General features: G+C 39.0%; 1 protein-coding gene across 2 annotated transcripts in view; it reads left to right on the top strand.

Moving 5' to 3' along the window:
* The window catches only part of LOC142543093 (transcription initiation factor IIA large subunit-like), an 83310-nt gene that overhangs the window by 5079 nt on the left and 59993 nt on the right, over positions 1 to 18238 (top strand). Inside the window, exons 7-11 of one of the 2 annotated variants that reach the window (XR_012819627.1) lie at positions 867 to 962; positions 1993 to 2056; positions 2140 to 2300; positions 2403 to 2486; positions 2610 to 2845. Coding sequence is in view for 1 of the 2 variants with exons in the window: in XM_075650110.1 (XP_075506225.1) it covers positions 867 to 962; positions 1993 to 2056; positions 2140 to 2300; positions 2403 to 2486; positions 2610 to 2633 (429 nt within the window). In the remaining variant the exon portion in view is untranslated. Of the gene's footprint in view, positions 1 to 866; positions 963 to 1992; positions 2057 to 2139; positions 2301 to 2402; positions 2487 to 2609; positions 2889 to 18238 lie in introns of those variants that run through there. The other variant, XM_075650110.1, reaches the window with a different exon arrangement.

The raw sequence follows: 18238 nt of genomic DNA, 5'->3' as shown, positions 1-18238 counted from the left end.
TAGACTTGTAAAATTAGCTTCTATTATTGCATCTCGTTGTAGTATTCCTATCAATTGACTTTCAGCTCTTCAATAGCAGTAAAGTGTGATCCTTGAAATTAAGGGACCTCGTCTTTGAGATGGTGACTCGTTGTGGTTATTTCTCGTTAGGTTACTTCATCTTCCCATTCTGGAGAACTAAATGTACCTTTGGATTGATTAGGTGAAATTTTATCTGTTGCGTTTGTGTGTCCTTGATCTTCAGATAATACTTTTGTTGTTATCTGATAGTGTGATATATTTCTCTGAACAAAGACAGTAAGATTAGAGAGTAGGAAACTATAGACGAGATTCAAAAATTGGGGGCAAAGCAAGATGCGAAAGATCGAATATCAGTCATTTGTTATTAACTTCATTTTATCCTTTGGTTTTTGTTTGTGTGACAGGGATAATATCTCTATCCTTTAATGGATCTATGGTAAAACAGGATGAATAGGGGCTTGGCCTTAGAGGCTCACGTATTCCCCGAGAACTACATTCCCTATTTTTTATTGCATTGGTAGTGCTATTTATTGAAATTGTCAGCTGAACTCTCCTTGTGAGGAAAACTGTTAAATTTACTGATTCAGTGGCATTTCAATCGGCTTTTGTGTTTATTGGCATTGAAAATTGACTGTACTAGCCTCTTTAACGAGCAGTTATCTACTACAGTTCATAGGCCATCCTATAAATAAAGTAGGAAACATACTGAAAACAATGGATTATGATCAAGAAAAAAGAAGTAAAAATCTGATTGGACGTTCATCCCTACAAATTAGGGGTTTTATTGACTGAAATTGGGTGTTGGATTTGGTTTCCAGAAATTAAATATCATGGTCATTTGGCAGGTGGTTCAAGGCAGTGTTCAACAAACGCTATCTATTATTCCGCAGTTGGATGGCCCCATACCTGATCCATATGATGATGTACTTTCTACGCCTAATGTAAGTTTAATATCAGCAGCAGCAATTGGACCACCAATTTTAATTTGCAAAATAACGTGTGCTTTCAGACTGAATTAATTTTACGTCGCCATTTTTAAGGTGATTATATTCAATCATTATTGTGGCTAATGAAGTAAAATATCTTGAATCCTTATTTCTGTTACCTCTCTTACATTTTAGACAGGTTCAGGGAACTTCGATATTTAGCCTGATGGTGCAAACAATTATTTACAATTAAGCTAAACCATCTGTGTTGAACCATTAGCTTGAGCTGATTTGCATTCTTTTTCCCCGTAAATCATGCACGGAAGCAATTTGGCGACAAGCATATTGTGATGTGCCACAGATGTACCAGCCAGCTGTCCCTTGGCGTTTGCCGAGTCCTAAATTTTTTTAATTATTTAATTCTTTGCTTATCTTCGAAAAAGTAAGATCAATTTGAACTTTACTTTAGTGACCTTAGAAATAAGTATCAGTCAGATATAGTTTGTTTGAAGTTTTAACTTGGTTGATTTGATGATTTAGTTTGCGTCACGGTTACCCCTGCTGTATACTGTTCCACATTGCCTTGATTTTGGTATTTTCAGAAATCTATGTCCTGTTGTTTTCAGAAATCTTTAATTAAGGTCCATTCTTGTGGAGCTATTAAACCTGTGTCATTATCTCCTCGGTGTTGCAGATTGAATGCGTTGTATCATGGGAAGTGAATGTTTTTTGACTGATTAGATATTAGAATCATGGTGGTTTTTGTTTCACTCGATTGTGATACTTTTTATCATCACTGTGTAAATTAAATTGAAGCTTTTTCCCTTGTTTGAATAGGCAATTATCGTCTTTTAATTAACACTTTGTACCAGTTTTTAAAAGCACGAGTTTATATATTTTTTGTATTGCAGATATCGTTACTTCAAATTCGTTGCAGAAAATATGTTCCTTTTTGTCTTGAAAAACTCTAAAATTTATCGCGTGTATTGTTCGGTGGCAGTCACTTTAAACTGTCGTAACTTACTTGCTTCATTCTGACTTGAAGATATATAATTATCAAGGAGTTGTCAATGAAGACTACAATATAGTGAACACGCCTGCACCAAACGGTACACTATTATAGTTTAGCAGCTTGGCCCAAATTAAAGTATTTGTGCTTCAATTTCGATTTTCCAACTATCTGCATTTTTAGATATGCTAGCTGCAACTCCTGCTCCTGTTCAGAATGATACTGTCAATGGTGATGATGATGAAGATGAACCATTGAATGAAGATGACGATGATGAGTTGGATGATGTTGACGAAGGGGAAGACCTGAATACGATGCATTTGGTTCTGGCTCAATTTGACAAGGTACCAATCTGAATAGTACTTTTCCTGTAAAGATTCAGATCTAATTCATTGAGCTATCTTATCTTTAGAATCATTCTAAAATCAATAATGGTTCCCATGTAGGTGACCAGAACCAAGAGCAGGTGGAAATGCATGTTGAAGGATGGTATCATGCACATAAATAACAAAGACATTTTGTTCAACAAGGTGTTTTTTTTTGTTTTCTTACTCTCTCATTCCATTTCAACTGTCATTGATAATCTGTATCTTAGATTCTCTCGTCTTGGAATGGAGGATAATATTTTTAGGTGCTTTGTGTTACTTATTCAGGCAACAGGAGAATTCGACTTCTGATTTCGATGGTGTAAGCTCAAGTTGCTTAATGGCCTGGCTGCTTAGAAGAAAATTTGAGTCATTTATGATCTTCAATCGTCTTTTTTCTCTCATGGATGAAACCTTGATGGTATTTAAACGAGTTTCTTCGTGTACATATAAGGAGTGGTTTTGGCTCCAGTGTATGAGTTTAAAGTGTAAAAACCTTGATCTGGTGCAACACTTCATATACCGTATACCTATTCTACATTTTGTCAATTATTTTGATTTAACATATCTTTCTCCATTCGAATCTTTTCCTTTTGATGTGGCACTATGGTTTATTGATTGTTTGACTTTATGCTTTTCTTTAAAGATTTTATTACAACTTCTGCAAGAAATTTCAGTCCATAAACACAAATGATGAAACCAAGAATTTCAACCCCTCGTTGTTCTGATAGCAAACTAACAGATGCATGTACAGCGTAATCAATCCGAGATCTCAGATTCCGGAAAGGTGATTTGCTACTTAAAGGAGATAAATGCAAGGGGAGAGTGGAAGATAAGATCAACGATGGGAAATCCTAGCAATTTGACCAGTCCAAATGAACTGCTAATAAACGAGAGTCAGAACTGAATCGATAATAAGCACGGCATAATTACCAGAAAATGATCTGTGATGCCAGTCATCTGTACCCATTTAAAAAAGACATTATTTATAGGTTGATAGGATGGATAATTGTCGATTCCAGCTAGCAAGATGGCTGAAAATGAGCTCGGGCAGTATGTACAACCAAATCAAATGTACAGAAGGTTTAAACTACTTTTGCCAGTTTAAGTATGGTTATAGTTTCGGTGGCATTTAGGACTGTATTTTTAGATTTAAAAAAATTGTGAAACTTAGTTTCTGCTCAGTGTTCGATCAGAAAATTTTGGTTCTGTGAATATATTATAATGTTTCGAGAGCTGTGCTTATAAAATATATATACACACGAACTTGATATGTTGTCAACTAACTGGACATCTCATGGACGTCCAAGATGTTGAAGAAACATCTCGTGAAAGGTCACATCGGTCGTTCCATCACACGCTGATGCATTAAATGTTTCTTAAGATGTTCGCGAGAACATCATCGAAGTATTTAATGCCCGATGTGACATGCCACAAAATGTTCTTGCAAATATCTTGGATGCCCGTGAGGCGACCACCTAATGCAACCGATCAAATTATATATATTTATATATATTTATTTAGCAATAGGGCGAGTAAGATGATTACGAAAGTACTTGAAGTCAATTTTGGAATTTGTCAGCTTGAGTTGTTACTGTGCTTTTTATTGGAAAAAGCTCGGCTTACACAGCCAAACAATCTTCTACCAACAACACGTGAAAACGGGATAGTACTAGAGATGCAAACAAATTAAGTCGAGCTGAACAATATCTGGCTTGAGCTCGATTCGTTTAGAATATATATATGCTCGAGCTTGATTTGAGCTTTCATCATGATGTTCGAGCTCAATTCGTTTTGAAATTATTAAGCTTGCGAATAGCTCGAGTCCGACTCGTTAATAGCTCGTTTAACGAGTTTATCTCAAGCTCGGATAGTTAAGTTGACTTACTTTTTAGCTCGTTAAGCGGGCTCATTTCGCGCTCATCAAAACATACAATTAAGCTCGAGTTTGAGTTCGATTCGAGCTCGTAAAGATAGAATCGAGCTCGAGCATATCTACAAATTAATTCTAAACTAAGTCAGAAAAAGTTCATTTCGATAATTTCATTTCATTAAAAGTCTAAAATATCATTCATCATATTTAGTTTTAATTCTACAGATATTTCAAATTGAATTATTATTTAATTTCATTAGAAAATTTATTGATCAGGTCATCAATCATTAGACAGAAAAATATTACTATATTATTATACAATTCATTTCTTATCTTCATTCATTCTAATAATCACATAGTAAATTTCATCTTATTAAAAAAATTAATTTATAATTCTATGTTTTAATAATAATAAGTTCGATATCGTTAAATTAAATATTAATTAATGTCGAATGACGGATCAATTTAGTATATAAAATTTTTAATTAACTGTCATAATGTATCATCCTAAAATTTAGATTTTATTTTTTGTTATCAAAAAAATTAATTATACTTTGTTAAAGCATGGCGGGAAGTTAGAAGATTTCATTAAACTGGAAAAAAATGAATTAAACTGAGCTTGCACCAGAGTTCTGTTGGGAAATTACATCGAAGCGATGTCGACCACGATGATAAAAATATAATACCCAAAAAATGCGGAATAAAATAACCAACAAGAACACAAAGATTTACGTGGTTCACCTAATATAGGCTACGTCCACGGAGCACTGCAACTTTTATAACTAGAAGAAATATTACAACAAGTGTATACACCAATACACTCAATATTTCTCACTCCCAAACCCTGAGTATACCGAGAAAATAATTTCTCTAGCTCACACAAGAGAATTCCCGCACTCAAGAAAAAATACTTTTTTTTTTCTATGTACTCTCTTTTTATCGAAGCTGAAAATTTTTGATTTTGGGATATAATAACTGAAGGAATTGAGCTCTATTTATAACTAATTCCTTCATTCCGTTTTATTAAAAAATCGACGTGGGATATGTGATTTATATTATTTTATTTAATGTGTGGGCCCCACCTCATTAATAAATCTCACCTAACAATTCTCCCACTTGAAGACTTGATTTCAATCATGTCTTCACACCATCAGTGCAGCAGCTCATACCTCCTTTGTTAGTCCAGGAGACCAACTGAAGTCAAACACAACTTCAGTTTTTCAATGATAACAGCCTTCGTGAGCATATCAGTTGGATTCTTGCTTCCAGGAATCTTCTCAAGCTTCAAGACTTCATTCATCCGATCTCTAAGGATCCCCATTCCAAGGATTTGTTTTGCAGCATCCAAATCCTTCAAAGCAAATTCCTTAGATAACTCTTTCTCAAATTTATCAATCTCCTCCAGACAAGCTTCTGCTATCAACATATCATCTACATATATCAGTAGTATGATATAATAACCATCAAGCTTCACGTAACAATAGTGATCAGCCTGATACCTCAGAAAACCATCATTATTCATTACACCATCAAACTTCTTGTACCACTGTCTTGGAGCTTGTTTGAGATCATACAAGCTCTTCTGAAGTTTGCACACCATTTTCTTTTTTCCTCGTACTTCAAGTCCCTGTGATTGATTCATTTCTTCATCTAACTTACCATGAAGAAACGTCGTCTTTACATCTAACTGTTCCAGATGTAAATCTTCTTTTACCATCAATCCAAGTACAGTACTGATAGTAGTTAACTTTACCACCAGAGAGAAAATAGCAGTGTAACCAATGACTTTCTTTTCACCTTTTACAACAAGTATTTCTTTGTACCGCTTGCTACTGTCATGTTTTAACCGGTACTCCCACTTGCTATGTAAAACCTTTTTACCTTAAGGAAGTTCTGACAACTCCCACATGTGACTGGTTGATAGTGAATTCATCACATCTTCCATGGCTAACTCCCACTGTTTCAAGGTCTCATAAACATCCGATTTATTTTTCATAAAATAAACCCAAGATTTCCTGCTCGAATCGTCAACAGTAGTGCCATAATATCTTGAGTGATCTCCAAGGGATGTCACAGGAGATGGTCCACATACATCAGTATGTACCAGCCCCAAATCCGTCGATTTCGGTTCTCTAACCTCTTTTGAAAAGCTCACATTTTTCTGCTTTCCAAAAAATACAGCTTCACACAGCTTGTGTTCAACGATCTTTAATTCCGGTAGCTTTCCATTTGAAACAAGCATTTTCATTCCCTTCTCACTCGTATCCCCAAGCCTACTATGCCATAGACTTGAATTAGCTCCAGCATCCACAGCCGCTAATTTATTTCTCAAACTAGAAGTCATATAAAGTGTTCCCGTTTTCTTTCCCCGAGCAACAATCATGGCTCCCTTTTTCACTTTCCAGGAACCATCACCAAATGTCACCTTATGACCTTCGTCGTCAAGCTATCCCACTGAAATCAGATTGTGTGTCAACTTTGGTACATGCCTTACTTTGTTGATTTTCCAGACAGATCCATTTGTCATCTTCATCTGGATATCACCCATACCAATTATTTCCAAAGGTTTTCCATCAGCCAGGAAAACATTTTCGTAATCTCCCGCAATGTAATTATCGAATACATCACGATTACCAGTGGTATGAAACGAAGCTCCCGAGTCCATAACCCAAGAATCAACCGGGCTTTCCATGGATAGTAATAGAGCATCATGTACCTCCTCAGTAACAACATTAACGTCGTTCTTTGTTGATTTGCAATTCTTTTTCATGTGACCAGTCTCACCACAGCTCCAGCACTTCACATTCTTTTCAAAGTTGCTTTTGTCTTTTCTATTTCTTGATTTGGACCTACCATGCCATTGGTTAAAACTCTTTTCGTCACTCCTGCCCTTTCCTCTATTCTCGAGATTTAGAGCAGATCTCGATGATGTTCCTTCACCCGAATCCATCATGCGAACTTCTTCAGCAAGAATTTGATCTCTGACATCATTGAATTGTAGCTTTCTTTTTCTAACAGAGTTGTTAACCTCTGCCCGCATAGGTTCCCAATTGTCTGGTAAAGACGCCAAAAGAATAAGTTCCCGAATCTCATCATCAAATTTAATTTCAACAGATGTTAGCTTTGAAACAATCGTGTTGAATTCATTGATGTGTTTAGCCACCGATGCATCTTCTCTCATCTTCAAGTTAAATAACTTCTTCATGAGATGTACTTTATTATTTGCCGATGACTTTTCGTACATGTCCGACAAAATGGACATCATCTCCTTCGTTGTTTTTGCCTCCGCCACGTTATGTGCCACGTTCTTCGTTAGAGTCAATCTTATTACACCTAACACTTGTCGGTCAAGAAGTTTCCAGTCATCATCCTCCATCTTTTCCGGTTTTTTTCCTGATAGAGGTTGATGCAGCTTCTTACTGTACAGATAATCTCTTATCTGTAACCGCCATAACGAAAAATCTGTTCCGTCGAACTTGTTGATTCCCGGTCCTGATCCATCATCTTCGGCCATCACTTCTCTAGCCTTAGCAAAAAATCTAAAAAATCTTTTCTGATGTGGAAGATCAGACAAAGCTGCAACCACAGAGCATACTGAGAATTCTTAAGAATTTTCACAACAAGGCTCTGATACCAATTGTTGGGAAATTACACCGAAGCGATGCCGACCACGATGATAAAAATATAGTACCCAAAAAATGCGGAATAAAATAACCAACAAGAACACAAAGATTTACGTGGTTCACCTAATATAGGCTACGTCCACGGAGCACTGCAACTTTTATAACTAGAAGAAATATTACAACAAGTGTATACACCAATACACTTAATATTTCTCACTCCTAAACCCCGAGTATACCGAGAAAATAATTTCTCTAACTCACACAAGAGAATTCCCGCACTCAAGAAAAAAATACTTTTTTTTTCTATGCACTCTCTTTTTATCAAAGTTGAAAAGTTTTTGATTTTGGGATACAATAACTGAAGGAATTGAGCTCTATTTATAACTAATTCCTTCATTCCATTTTATTAAAAAACCGATGTGGGATATGTGATTTATATTATTTTATTTAATATGTGGGTCTCACCTCATTAATAAATCTCACCTAACAAGTTCAACATTTATATATATACAATATCCTATCACAATACAATACACACTTTTACAATATGAAACATGATTTCTAATATTCCCCCTACTCGTACAGATTGAGAACACCAAGCTTGGACAAAAAATAAGTATGTTTCCCCTTTCCCAAGGCCTTCATGAATATTAGCAAGTTGTTGGCACGAGGGAATGTGTTATGTTATCATCTTCTTTTGGATTTTTTCTTGAATCAAGTGGCAATCTACTTCGATGTGTTTAGTCCTCTCGTGGTATAATGGATTTGCAACAATATCCAATGAAATCTTACTGTCACATAACATAATACATGATGATTGAACTGAACTCTCATGTCCTTCAACAAACCAAATATCCAAGTGGTTTCACATGTTGATGCCATCGCTCTATACCCTGCCTCCGTTGATGAACGGGACCGTATGTTTTGTTTTTCTGTTTTCCAAGAGATCAAGGAAACACATAATATGATGCAACCAGTGACATATCTCCTGGACATAGGGCAAGTTCCTCAATCCGAGTCACAAAGCGATTTTAAGTCAAAAGTGTTATTTGATTGCAATAAGATTCCTAGACCTGTTGATTTTTTCAGATATCAAACCACCCTCATGGCTGCTTCCATATGAGACACCTTCGGCTCATGCATAAATTGACTTAATACTTGGACTGCATAACATATTTCTGGTCCCGTGATTGTAAGGTATATATGTCGACCCACCAATCTTTTATACAAACCGGCATCTAGCAAAAGAGTATCATCAGAGTTCTGCAGATTGAATGTTGCTTCATTTTCATCTGTTGTAAGTCTCAATTCTGTGCCACTGGTGTATCAAAAACCTTAGCCTGTGACAACCCAGTTTCTGCTATTAACTCAAGTGCTTCTTTGGTTTAAGCAAATTCTCTTCTTGGACCAAGCCACTTCAATTCCCAAAAAATATCTCAAGGAACCAAGGACCTTAAATAGAATCTCTGCATGCAAATGATCTTTAAGTGATCTAATGGATGTAGCATGATTGTCAGTGATGAAAATATAGTCAACACATACGAATAAAATTGTAACATTAGTGCCAATATTTTTTACAAATAAGGAATGATCATTTTTTTTATTGTTGAAAACCTCCCTTCATCATGATAGAAGTAAATTTATGATTCCACTATCTTGATGCCTGCTGCAACCCATACAAGGACTTGAGCAATCTGCACACTTTATACTCTCCTTTAATCTCATAACCTTGCAATGCTTAAAAGAGATCTCACTGTGACTATTTTTGCAACAGGTGAAAAAGTGTCATGGAAATCTACACGATACTACTATGTGTAACCTTGGCCACCAACCTAGCCCTGAATCTATCCACACTACCATCTGCATGATATTTGATTTTATATACCAATTTATTTCCTATATCCTTCTTTCCTAGAGGTAAAGCAACAATCTCCCATGTCTTGTTGGCCTCGAGGACAAATTCCTGATCCATTGCTAACTTCCACTTAGGATCATTGATCGCTTCATGGTAAGTCATATGTTCTTTTAAAGCAGAGGTGGATGCCAAGAAGGTTTGGTAAGAGAAAGACAGGTTTGACTAGGACAGAAAATTAGAAATAGGATGTGAGGTTGATGGTTGAAGGATAGTAGGACAAACAAAATATTTTGGCAAAATAGGTGGTAAATATTGCCTTATTGACAACCTGCGGGTTGGATGAGGTGGTGGGCTAGGTAAATGAAAAAACATTTGGGCTAAGAGAGAAAGGTGTACCAAGGATTGTTGATGCATATGGAGGCAATGTATCATTAGATTCAGTGGGTTGTTGTAAGAAAACAAGTGCAAGAGCAGGAGAATAATGAAAAAGAAATATTGATTCACAGAATTGAACATCTCGAGAAACGATTTTTTTCGTGCAATAAGATTGAGTAGCTTGTAACCCTTTCGAGTATTAGAATAGACAATAAGGACACAAGGATTTGCCCTTGGGGAAAACCTATGGTCTCAAGGAAAAACAGATGCATAACAAAGGCACCCAAAGAACCAGAGATGAGAGTAGGCTGGAGGTCTTTTTAATAGCATTTCATAAGGAGTTTTTGAATTCAACAAGGGTGTGGGAGTCCTGTTGATCAAATAACAAGCTGCCATGACACAATCATCCCAATATTTGTGAGATACACTGGTCTAAAACATTAAGGACCTGGTTTATTTGGACTATGGGCATATTGTGCAGTGAGGCAAGTTAAATGTCTTAGGAATGAAAAGGAACATGCGCATTCGAAATAGAGATGGGTGACAAAGCCTTTGATATCAAATCAAGTCCTTTGTATTATCCATTTGTTCCATATTTACATCAAAATTAAAGGACTTACAAGAGGATGAGTTACAAGCATTCAACAACCTGTTGGAATCATCATAACAAAAAAAAAAAAAACTTGGTAGGATCTAAGTAGTACAATCCATTTATTTCCTCACCAATCCCCATTGTCTTCCCAAACCACAGTCCTGAAATATACAAAAATGAGGGTAGAAAGTCAAGAAGCAACTTTGACCTTTGGAAATCATAGACACAGAGAGTAGATTAAAATCAAAGGCTGGAACATAAAATGTGTTATGAAGAGTGAAGGTGTTGGTTAATCTAACAGACCGCAACTTAGCAGCATGAGTGGTATGACCATTTGAAAATTTCAGTAAACCAGCAGTGGAAGTGGTAATAGAACCAGAATGATGTAGACCATGTTTTTTCCAACCATGTGATCATTTGCACCACTGTCAATAATCCAATGTGTATTCAAATTTTGAGAATGAGATAGGTGATTACTTGACCGACAAGGAATTTCGCTACCTTAGGATCGTTATGGTTACGGGCGCGATTTACTGGGGTTTCGCTCGCCGACTCCCCTATTATCAGGTCACCAAATTCCTTGAGCTTCCGGCACTGGGCAGGCGTTAGCCCCTGTACATGGTCTTACGACTTTGCGGAGACTTGTGTTTCTGATAAAGAGTTGCCCGGGCCTTGTCACCCATGTTGACAAGAGAATCTGTAACATACCGTACTTTTTACTACTAAAATTTGCGGAAGAATTAAAAATTTTCTGGAATACGAAAATAAAAGCAATACGGTCGTCACTACATCGTCCGTTCACCAATAAAAATTTGCTGACAAAATGCTTGTTTCAAACATCGTAACCCACATCAAATCAGAGTATTTTAAACTACATAAAATTCGTAAAAATAACGTGGGCGGTCCTCGGGTTTAGCCTCCCGCTCAGTCCAAGCCTGCTCCTTGGTCCCCACCTCCTGTCTCCTCATAAACATCCTCACCTGCATCGATCAAGTCTAGTGAGTCTAAAGACTCAACACGTATAAACTGGAAATAACGAGTATTACATAATAAAACCACATGCAACTTTAAAATATGACATACATACTTGAAACTTGAATTTGCACTAAACTGAACATACGTGCATTACATAGACGTGCCATAACGTGAACTCTTCATAAACATGCTTGCATACTGGTACATACTTGAACATACATTAACTTCATAATTTTGCGTAGAGAATGTTTCAAAGCAAGTGACCCATATCATAATCGCCTAATCAGACTAAACCACAGTACTGGGATGACAGGGACGTATCAACTGCCACATACATGAGATCCCCGTTCATAATTTAACGGGCTGATTGGTCCACGTTCATGATTTAACGCTTTCCAATCACGATCTAAACCCGTTCATGATTTAATGGGGTGGAGATGTCCTCGGCCGCATTCATCGACTTTCAAACCCATTCATAAATTGGTCACAAGACATTTAGCATATCTCAAAAATTTAAAAATATTTTCTTGCACGTCGAACATACTTACTTGGCGTTGAGGGATTCGGTGGACTTTGATCGGAGCCGTTGCTGCACATACTAATCACGAATTTACATGCTTAACTTGCATTGCTTAGACGTAGGTACACATGCTCACCACCAAACTCCATCAACACTTAAGGCGTTCTAAGACACTTGGGAATTGACCTCATTTAAATCAATGTACTAAACCATCACAAGGAATCCCAAAACAAACGATTAAGTTTTCCCCAATATATGAGGTACACGGACCCCGGGACTGGGTCCGTGTATGGGTCCGTGTATGTGCGCAAAGAAGGTACCAACAAAAGGAAAGGACACGGATCCCGTGCCCTGGTCCGTGTGGTGGTCCGTGTACTCTCGCAAAAAGGATAGTCAAGAAGAAACAAAGACACGGACCATGTGCCAGGGTCCGTGTACTCTCGTTGGACGCGAACTCACGAAAATCCTGTACATGTCCTGCTTACATTCTAGACTTTTTCGTACGGACCATGAACCGACACCTCGAGACACATCCTAACATGCCATAACATCAAACCAACTTCATACAAGCACCCAAAGCAATGACGTCCACCTTACGACACATACAATTCAAAAACGTGGCAATTGATACCAAATCGGTTCCTACGACTTCTAGTGTATTCGAGTGCCTATCAACAGCGAACGACATGTCAAATAACAACCCAACATCATACTGATCATACCTAGACGCAACAACGATCACCCGTCGATCCCCAACGAAGCCTGCAACAATAAAATCTCAAAAACGCATCAATACATAATTTTATGAAAAACGCATTTTGAGCAGTCTCACGAAAAACGTCATAACTCACTCAATTTTTATCCAAATATTTCGAATTTACTGTCAAATCGAAGGTATCGAAAAGTTTTACAATTTTTGCGTTGAAAGTTTTCTCAGAATCATGACCGAAAAGTCGCAGTATTTAAAAATACAGTAAAAACGAGTTTTCAGATCTAGAAACTATTTCAAAACTGATCCAAACCAATTTCCGCTCAAACGACGAAGGTCACACATAAAATTTTACGCATAAAAATAACACGACGCATAATATGACGAGATCGATGCAGAAATAACAGAATATACGTGCCTTTTGATGATAAACTTTACCGAAATGGCGATACCGAAGCGGAGAAAGAAGCGAGGTTGATCCGGGACGAGCGTGGCACTAAATTCTTTGAAGAAAACTCGATTAAATCTCGCAGGATTTCCAGAAGAAGGGGCGGCTGCTATTCTTCTATTAGAACCCTAGTTTTGTTCTCTCAAACATAATAAAACTGATTTGCAAATATATGTGTGTGTGTGTTTGAGGCGTGTGAAAACATTTTTGTGTGTGTGTGTGTGTAGCGTGAGTTTTGAAATAATTAGGGACTAAAATTTGCTCATTTAGAAATTATCAATTTAATTAAAAACGCTAATACACCTCTAACTATAACCAATTCCTTAATTAAAATTAAACACGCACTCATTTATAAAATTCTCTAATATGCAAGATAAAATAAGCAATGCTAACTTAAAAGTTTTAAAACTCTAAATCCCTAAATTAATAATTTAGGCTTTAGAATACTAAAACTTAATAAATTATCTAAAACGCCCCATTCTTGACTAAAAATTAAAATACCCCTCTTTTAAAGTACCCAAAAATCGTCACCGGTCTTTTCCTCGATCTCGCCTCGAGTAATCGCCTGAAACAGGAAACTCGAAAACATTTTAACGTGCATTTCATAAACATAATTAATTTAAAATAATGCATTTAAATAAATCATGCATGGCTAAAACTTAATTTAAACTTAAATAAATGCTTTAATAATTAAATAAATGCATGTGTTATACGTGTATTGAATTTGGGCACTACAGTTCTTCCCCCACTTATAAAAATTTCGTCCTCGAAATTAAATCTTACCGAACAACTCCGGGTAGCGAATTCTCATGTCTGCTTCGGCTTCCCAAGTGGCCTCCTCCACTGATTGATTTAGCCACTGGACTTTGACCAACTTGATCACTTTGTTTCGAAGTCTCCGCTCCTGTCTGTCTAGGATTTGGACGGGTCTTTCCTCATAAGACAGGTCTGGAGCCAACTGCAACGGTTCATAGCTAAACACGTGCGAAGGATTAGCTAGGTATTTCCTCAGCATCGAGACGTGGAACACATTGTGTACCCCGGCCAGACTCGGCGGAAGGGAAACACGATAAGCTAGTGTCCCAACTCTGTCAAGGATCTCGAACGGCCCAATAAACCTTGGACTGAGCTTGCCTCTTTTCCCAAATCTCATAACACCCTTCATGGGCGATATCTTTACAAAGACGTGATCACCCACGGCAAACTCTAGATCTCTTCTCCTCTTATCAGCATAACTTTTCTGACGGCTCTGGTTCATCCTGTCTCGGATCTTGACCACCACATCTGCAGTCTGCTAAACTATCTCCGGACCAAGTTCTGCTCTTTCACCAACCTCATCCCAATGAACTGGTGATCTGCACTTCCTTCCATACAACGCCTCATAGGGAGCCATACCTATAGATGATTGGAAACTGTTGTTGTATGTAAACTCCACTAGAGGTAGCTTCGATTCCCAAGTCCCCTGGAAATCGATCATACATGCTCGCAGTAGATCCTCTAAAATCTGAATCACTCGCTCAGACTGGCCATCTGTCTGCGGGTGAAAAGCGGTACTGAAAAGTAACTTCGTCCCCATGGCTGCATGTAAGCTCTTCCAAAAGGACGATGTAAACCTCGGGTCCCTGTCGGATACAATAGAAACTGGGATCCCATGCAATCGAACTATCTCCTTGATATAAAGCTCCGCGTACTGCGTCATGGAGAAAGTCGTCTTCACTGGCAAGAAGTGCGCTGACTTAGTGAGTCGATCCACTATAACCAAAATAGAATTCGATCCTCTGACTGACCTCGGCAAACCAACCACAAAGTCCATTGTAATATTCTCCCATTTCCACTCTGGGATGGGGAGTGGCTTAATCAATCCTGCTGGCCTCTGATGCTCTGCCTTCACCTGCTGAAAAGTGAGGCATTCAGACACAAATCTGCGGATGTCTCGTTTCATCCCTGGCCACCAATACAGAATCTGCAGATCCTTGTACATTTTGGTACCTCCTGGGTGAATGGAATATGGAGATGCGTGTGCCTCTGACAGAATGTCCTCTCTGATCGAATCAACGCTAGGCACCCACATTCTATCTCTGTATCTCACAATACCCTCTGACACTATGTAGAGTACACTGCCCTTGGCTTCATCCTTCAGCCTCCATTTCTGTAACTGCTCGTCTGAAGGCTGACATGCCCGAATACGGTCTAGCAGAGAAGATTGGAATGTTAGATTAGACACCCTCGGAGCTCTACCCTTGCGATAAACTTCTAAACCAAACCTCTGGATCTCAGACTGAAGAGGTCTCTGAACTGACAACTGAGCTATGACTGAAACTTTCCGGCTCAAGGCATCTGCCACTACATTAGCTTTCCCCGGATGGTAGCTAATCTCACAGTCGTAGTCTTTCACCAACTCTAACCACCGTCTCTGCCTCATATTCAGTTCTTTCTGTGTGAAGAAATACTTGAGACTCTTGTGATTCGTGAATATCTGGCACTTCTCGCCGTACAAGTAGTGTCTCCAAATCTTCAATGCAAAGACGACGGCGGCTAATTCTAAATCATGCGTCGGGTAATTCTTCTCTTGCACCTTTAACTGTCTGGAAGCATAAGCTATCACCCGACCCTGCTGCATCAAGACTGCGCCTAAACCGAGCTTAGATGCATCGGTGTATAGCACAAAATCACCTTGCCCCGTTGGCATGGTTAACACTGGTGCTGAAACAAGAGCTTGCTTCAAAGTATCGAAGCTCTTCTGACACTCGTCACTCCACGCAAATTTAGCATTCTTCTTGGTCAGTGAAGTGAGTGGCACTGCTATCGAAGAAAACCCCTGAATGAACTTACGGTAGTAACCGGCTAAACCCAGAAAACTGCGGATCTCAGAAGCATTCTTCGGTTCAACCCATTCCTTAACGGCTGCTACCTTTGCTGGATCCACCTCAATTCCACTGCTAGACACTATGTGACCCAAAAACGCTACCCTTTTCCAACCAGAATTCACACTTAATGAACTTCGCAAATAACTTGCGACTCTGCAAGGTCTGCAAAACTATCTCCAAATGCTGGTTATGCTCCTCATGGCTATTCGAGTAGATAAGAATGTCGTCAATGAACACTATGACGAATTGGTCTAAGTAGGGCTGAAATACTCGGTTCATCAAGTCCATGAAAATTGTTGGAGCATTCGTAAGTCCGAACAGCATCACTAGGAACTCGTAATGCCCATATCTGGTCTTGAAGGCTGTCTTGTGCACATCTGCCTCTTTCACCTTCAGCTGGTGATACCCTGATCGAAGATCTATCTTAGAGAACACCGTGGCTCCCTGCAACTGATCAAAAAAGTCTTCGATCCTAGGAAGTGGGTACTTGTTCTTTATCGTTACCTTGTGCAACTCCCGGTAATCGATGCACAGTCTCATGCTCCCATCTTTCTTTTTCACAAAAAGCACTGGTGCGCCCCACGGTGAGAAACTGGGGAGGATGAATTCCTTGTCCAGAAGCTCTTGTATCTGCTGTTTGAGTTCTAACATCTCAGCTGGAGCTAATCGGTATGGTGCCTTAGAGATTGGCACTGTACATGGCATAAGATCGATTGCGAACTCCACCTCTCTCTCTGGTGGTAGACCTGTGACGTCGTTAGGAAAGACGTCTGGGAAGTCTCTGACTACTGGTACATCTGATATAGACGGAGCGGGTGCTTCAGGTGCTGAAATAATGCTGGCCACGAAAGCCTGACACCCCTTAGAAATAAGTTTCCGCGCCTGCATGCAGGAGATCATGCGAGGGAAACTTCTCCACCTATCTGGCTCAAATAGAAACTGCTCCATTCCCATCGGTTTGACCAACACTGATCTCTTCTGAAAGTCAATCAGAACTCTATTCTTCGTCAACCAGTCCATACCCAAGATAATGTCAAAATCTGGCATCGGCAATATTATCAGGTCTGCATACACCAGGCGGCCCTGCAGTTCTAGATCAATGTCTCTGATCATGCTGGTAGCTACCAGTTCTTCCCCTGATGGGACTGTCACTGAATAATTCACGTCGAGTCCAATAGTCTTGATATCCAAGTGACTAGCAAATGTTTCCGAAATAAAAGAATGGGTGGCTCCTGAATCTATCAAGGCCTGAGTAGCTAATCTCTTAATAAAAATATTTCCTGAGAGACGTTAGCACAACACAAACTTATATCCCAAAATTCTAACATTTAATCCTAAGCATAGTAGAAAATTAATATCCCAAGTCACTCAAAAATATAACTATCACACTAATAATCCCAAGTAAAATTCCACATGCAAGGCAAAATAATACTGAGCTTAGGTAGAAAAGTTTACCTGTCAGTAAAGTCGTGTCTGGGTTCGCCTCCTGTGCATGCATGGCGAACAACCTGCCCTGAGTTGGCTGCTTCCACTGTGGGCACTCTTTCAGCATGTGGTCAGTTGCTCCACATTTAAAACATTTCCCGGATCCCCATAAGCATTGTCCGGGATGCTGGCGATTGCATTTTTGGGACACTGGAAAGTTCCCCGGCTTCTGAAGCGTCCCCTGCTGCTGGATTGGACCCTTACTCTTTGGCGGTCCTTGATATGGCTTCTTCCGTAGCGGCCCTTGATACGGTTTCTTAAACTGGGGCATCTGATGCTGCTGCTGCTGGTGTTGCGGTGGTGCCTGATAGGGCCTCTTGCCTTGTCTGTCCAACTCGATATCCCACTGATCCTGCTCTGCCGCTAGTGCTCTAGATACGGCCACTGCATAAGTAGTAGGACCCGCAACTCGGACATCACGGCGCAATATCGGCCGCAAACCATCCATGAAATGCCTCAACTTTGCCTGGGCATCATTCGCAATGAGGGGTACGAAGTGACACCCCCTCTCAAACTTCCTAACAAACTCCGCCACGCTGCTATCCCCTTGGCGCAACGTCATGAACTCTCTGGTTAGGCGAGAGCGTACTTCCTC

This window comes from Primulina tabacum, chromosome 4 (genome assembly GCF_025594145.1).
Source record: "Primulina tabacum isolate GXHZ01 chromosome 4, ASM2559414v2, whole genome shotgun sequence".
NCBI classification, from domain to species: Eukaryota; Viridiplantae; Streptophyta; class Magnoliopsida; order Lamiales; family Gesneriaceae; genus Primulina; species Primulina tabacum.
Note: the sequence above shows the minus strand (reverse complement) of the source record. Positions and strands in the feature narration are given on the sequence as shown.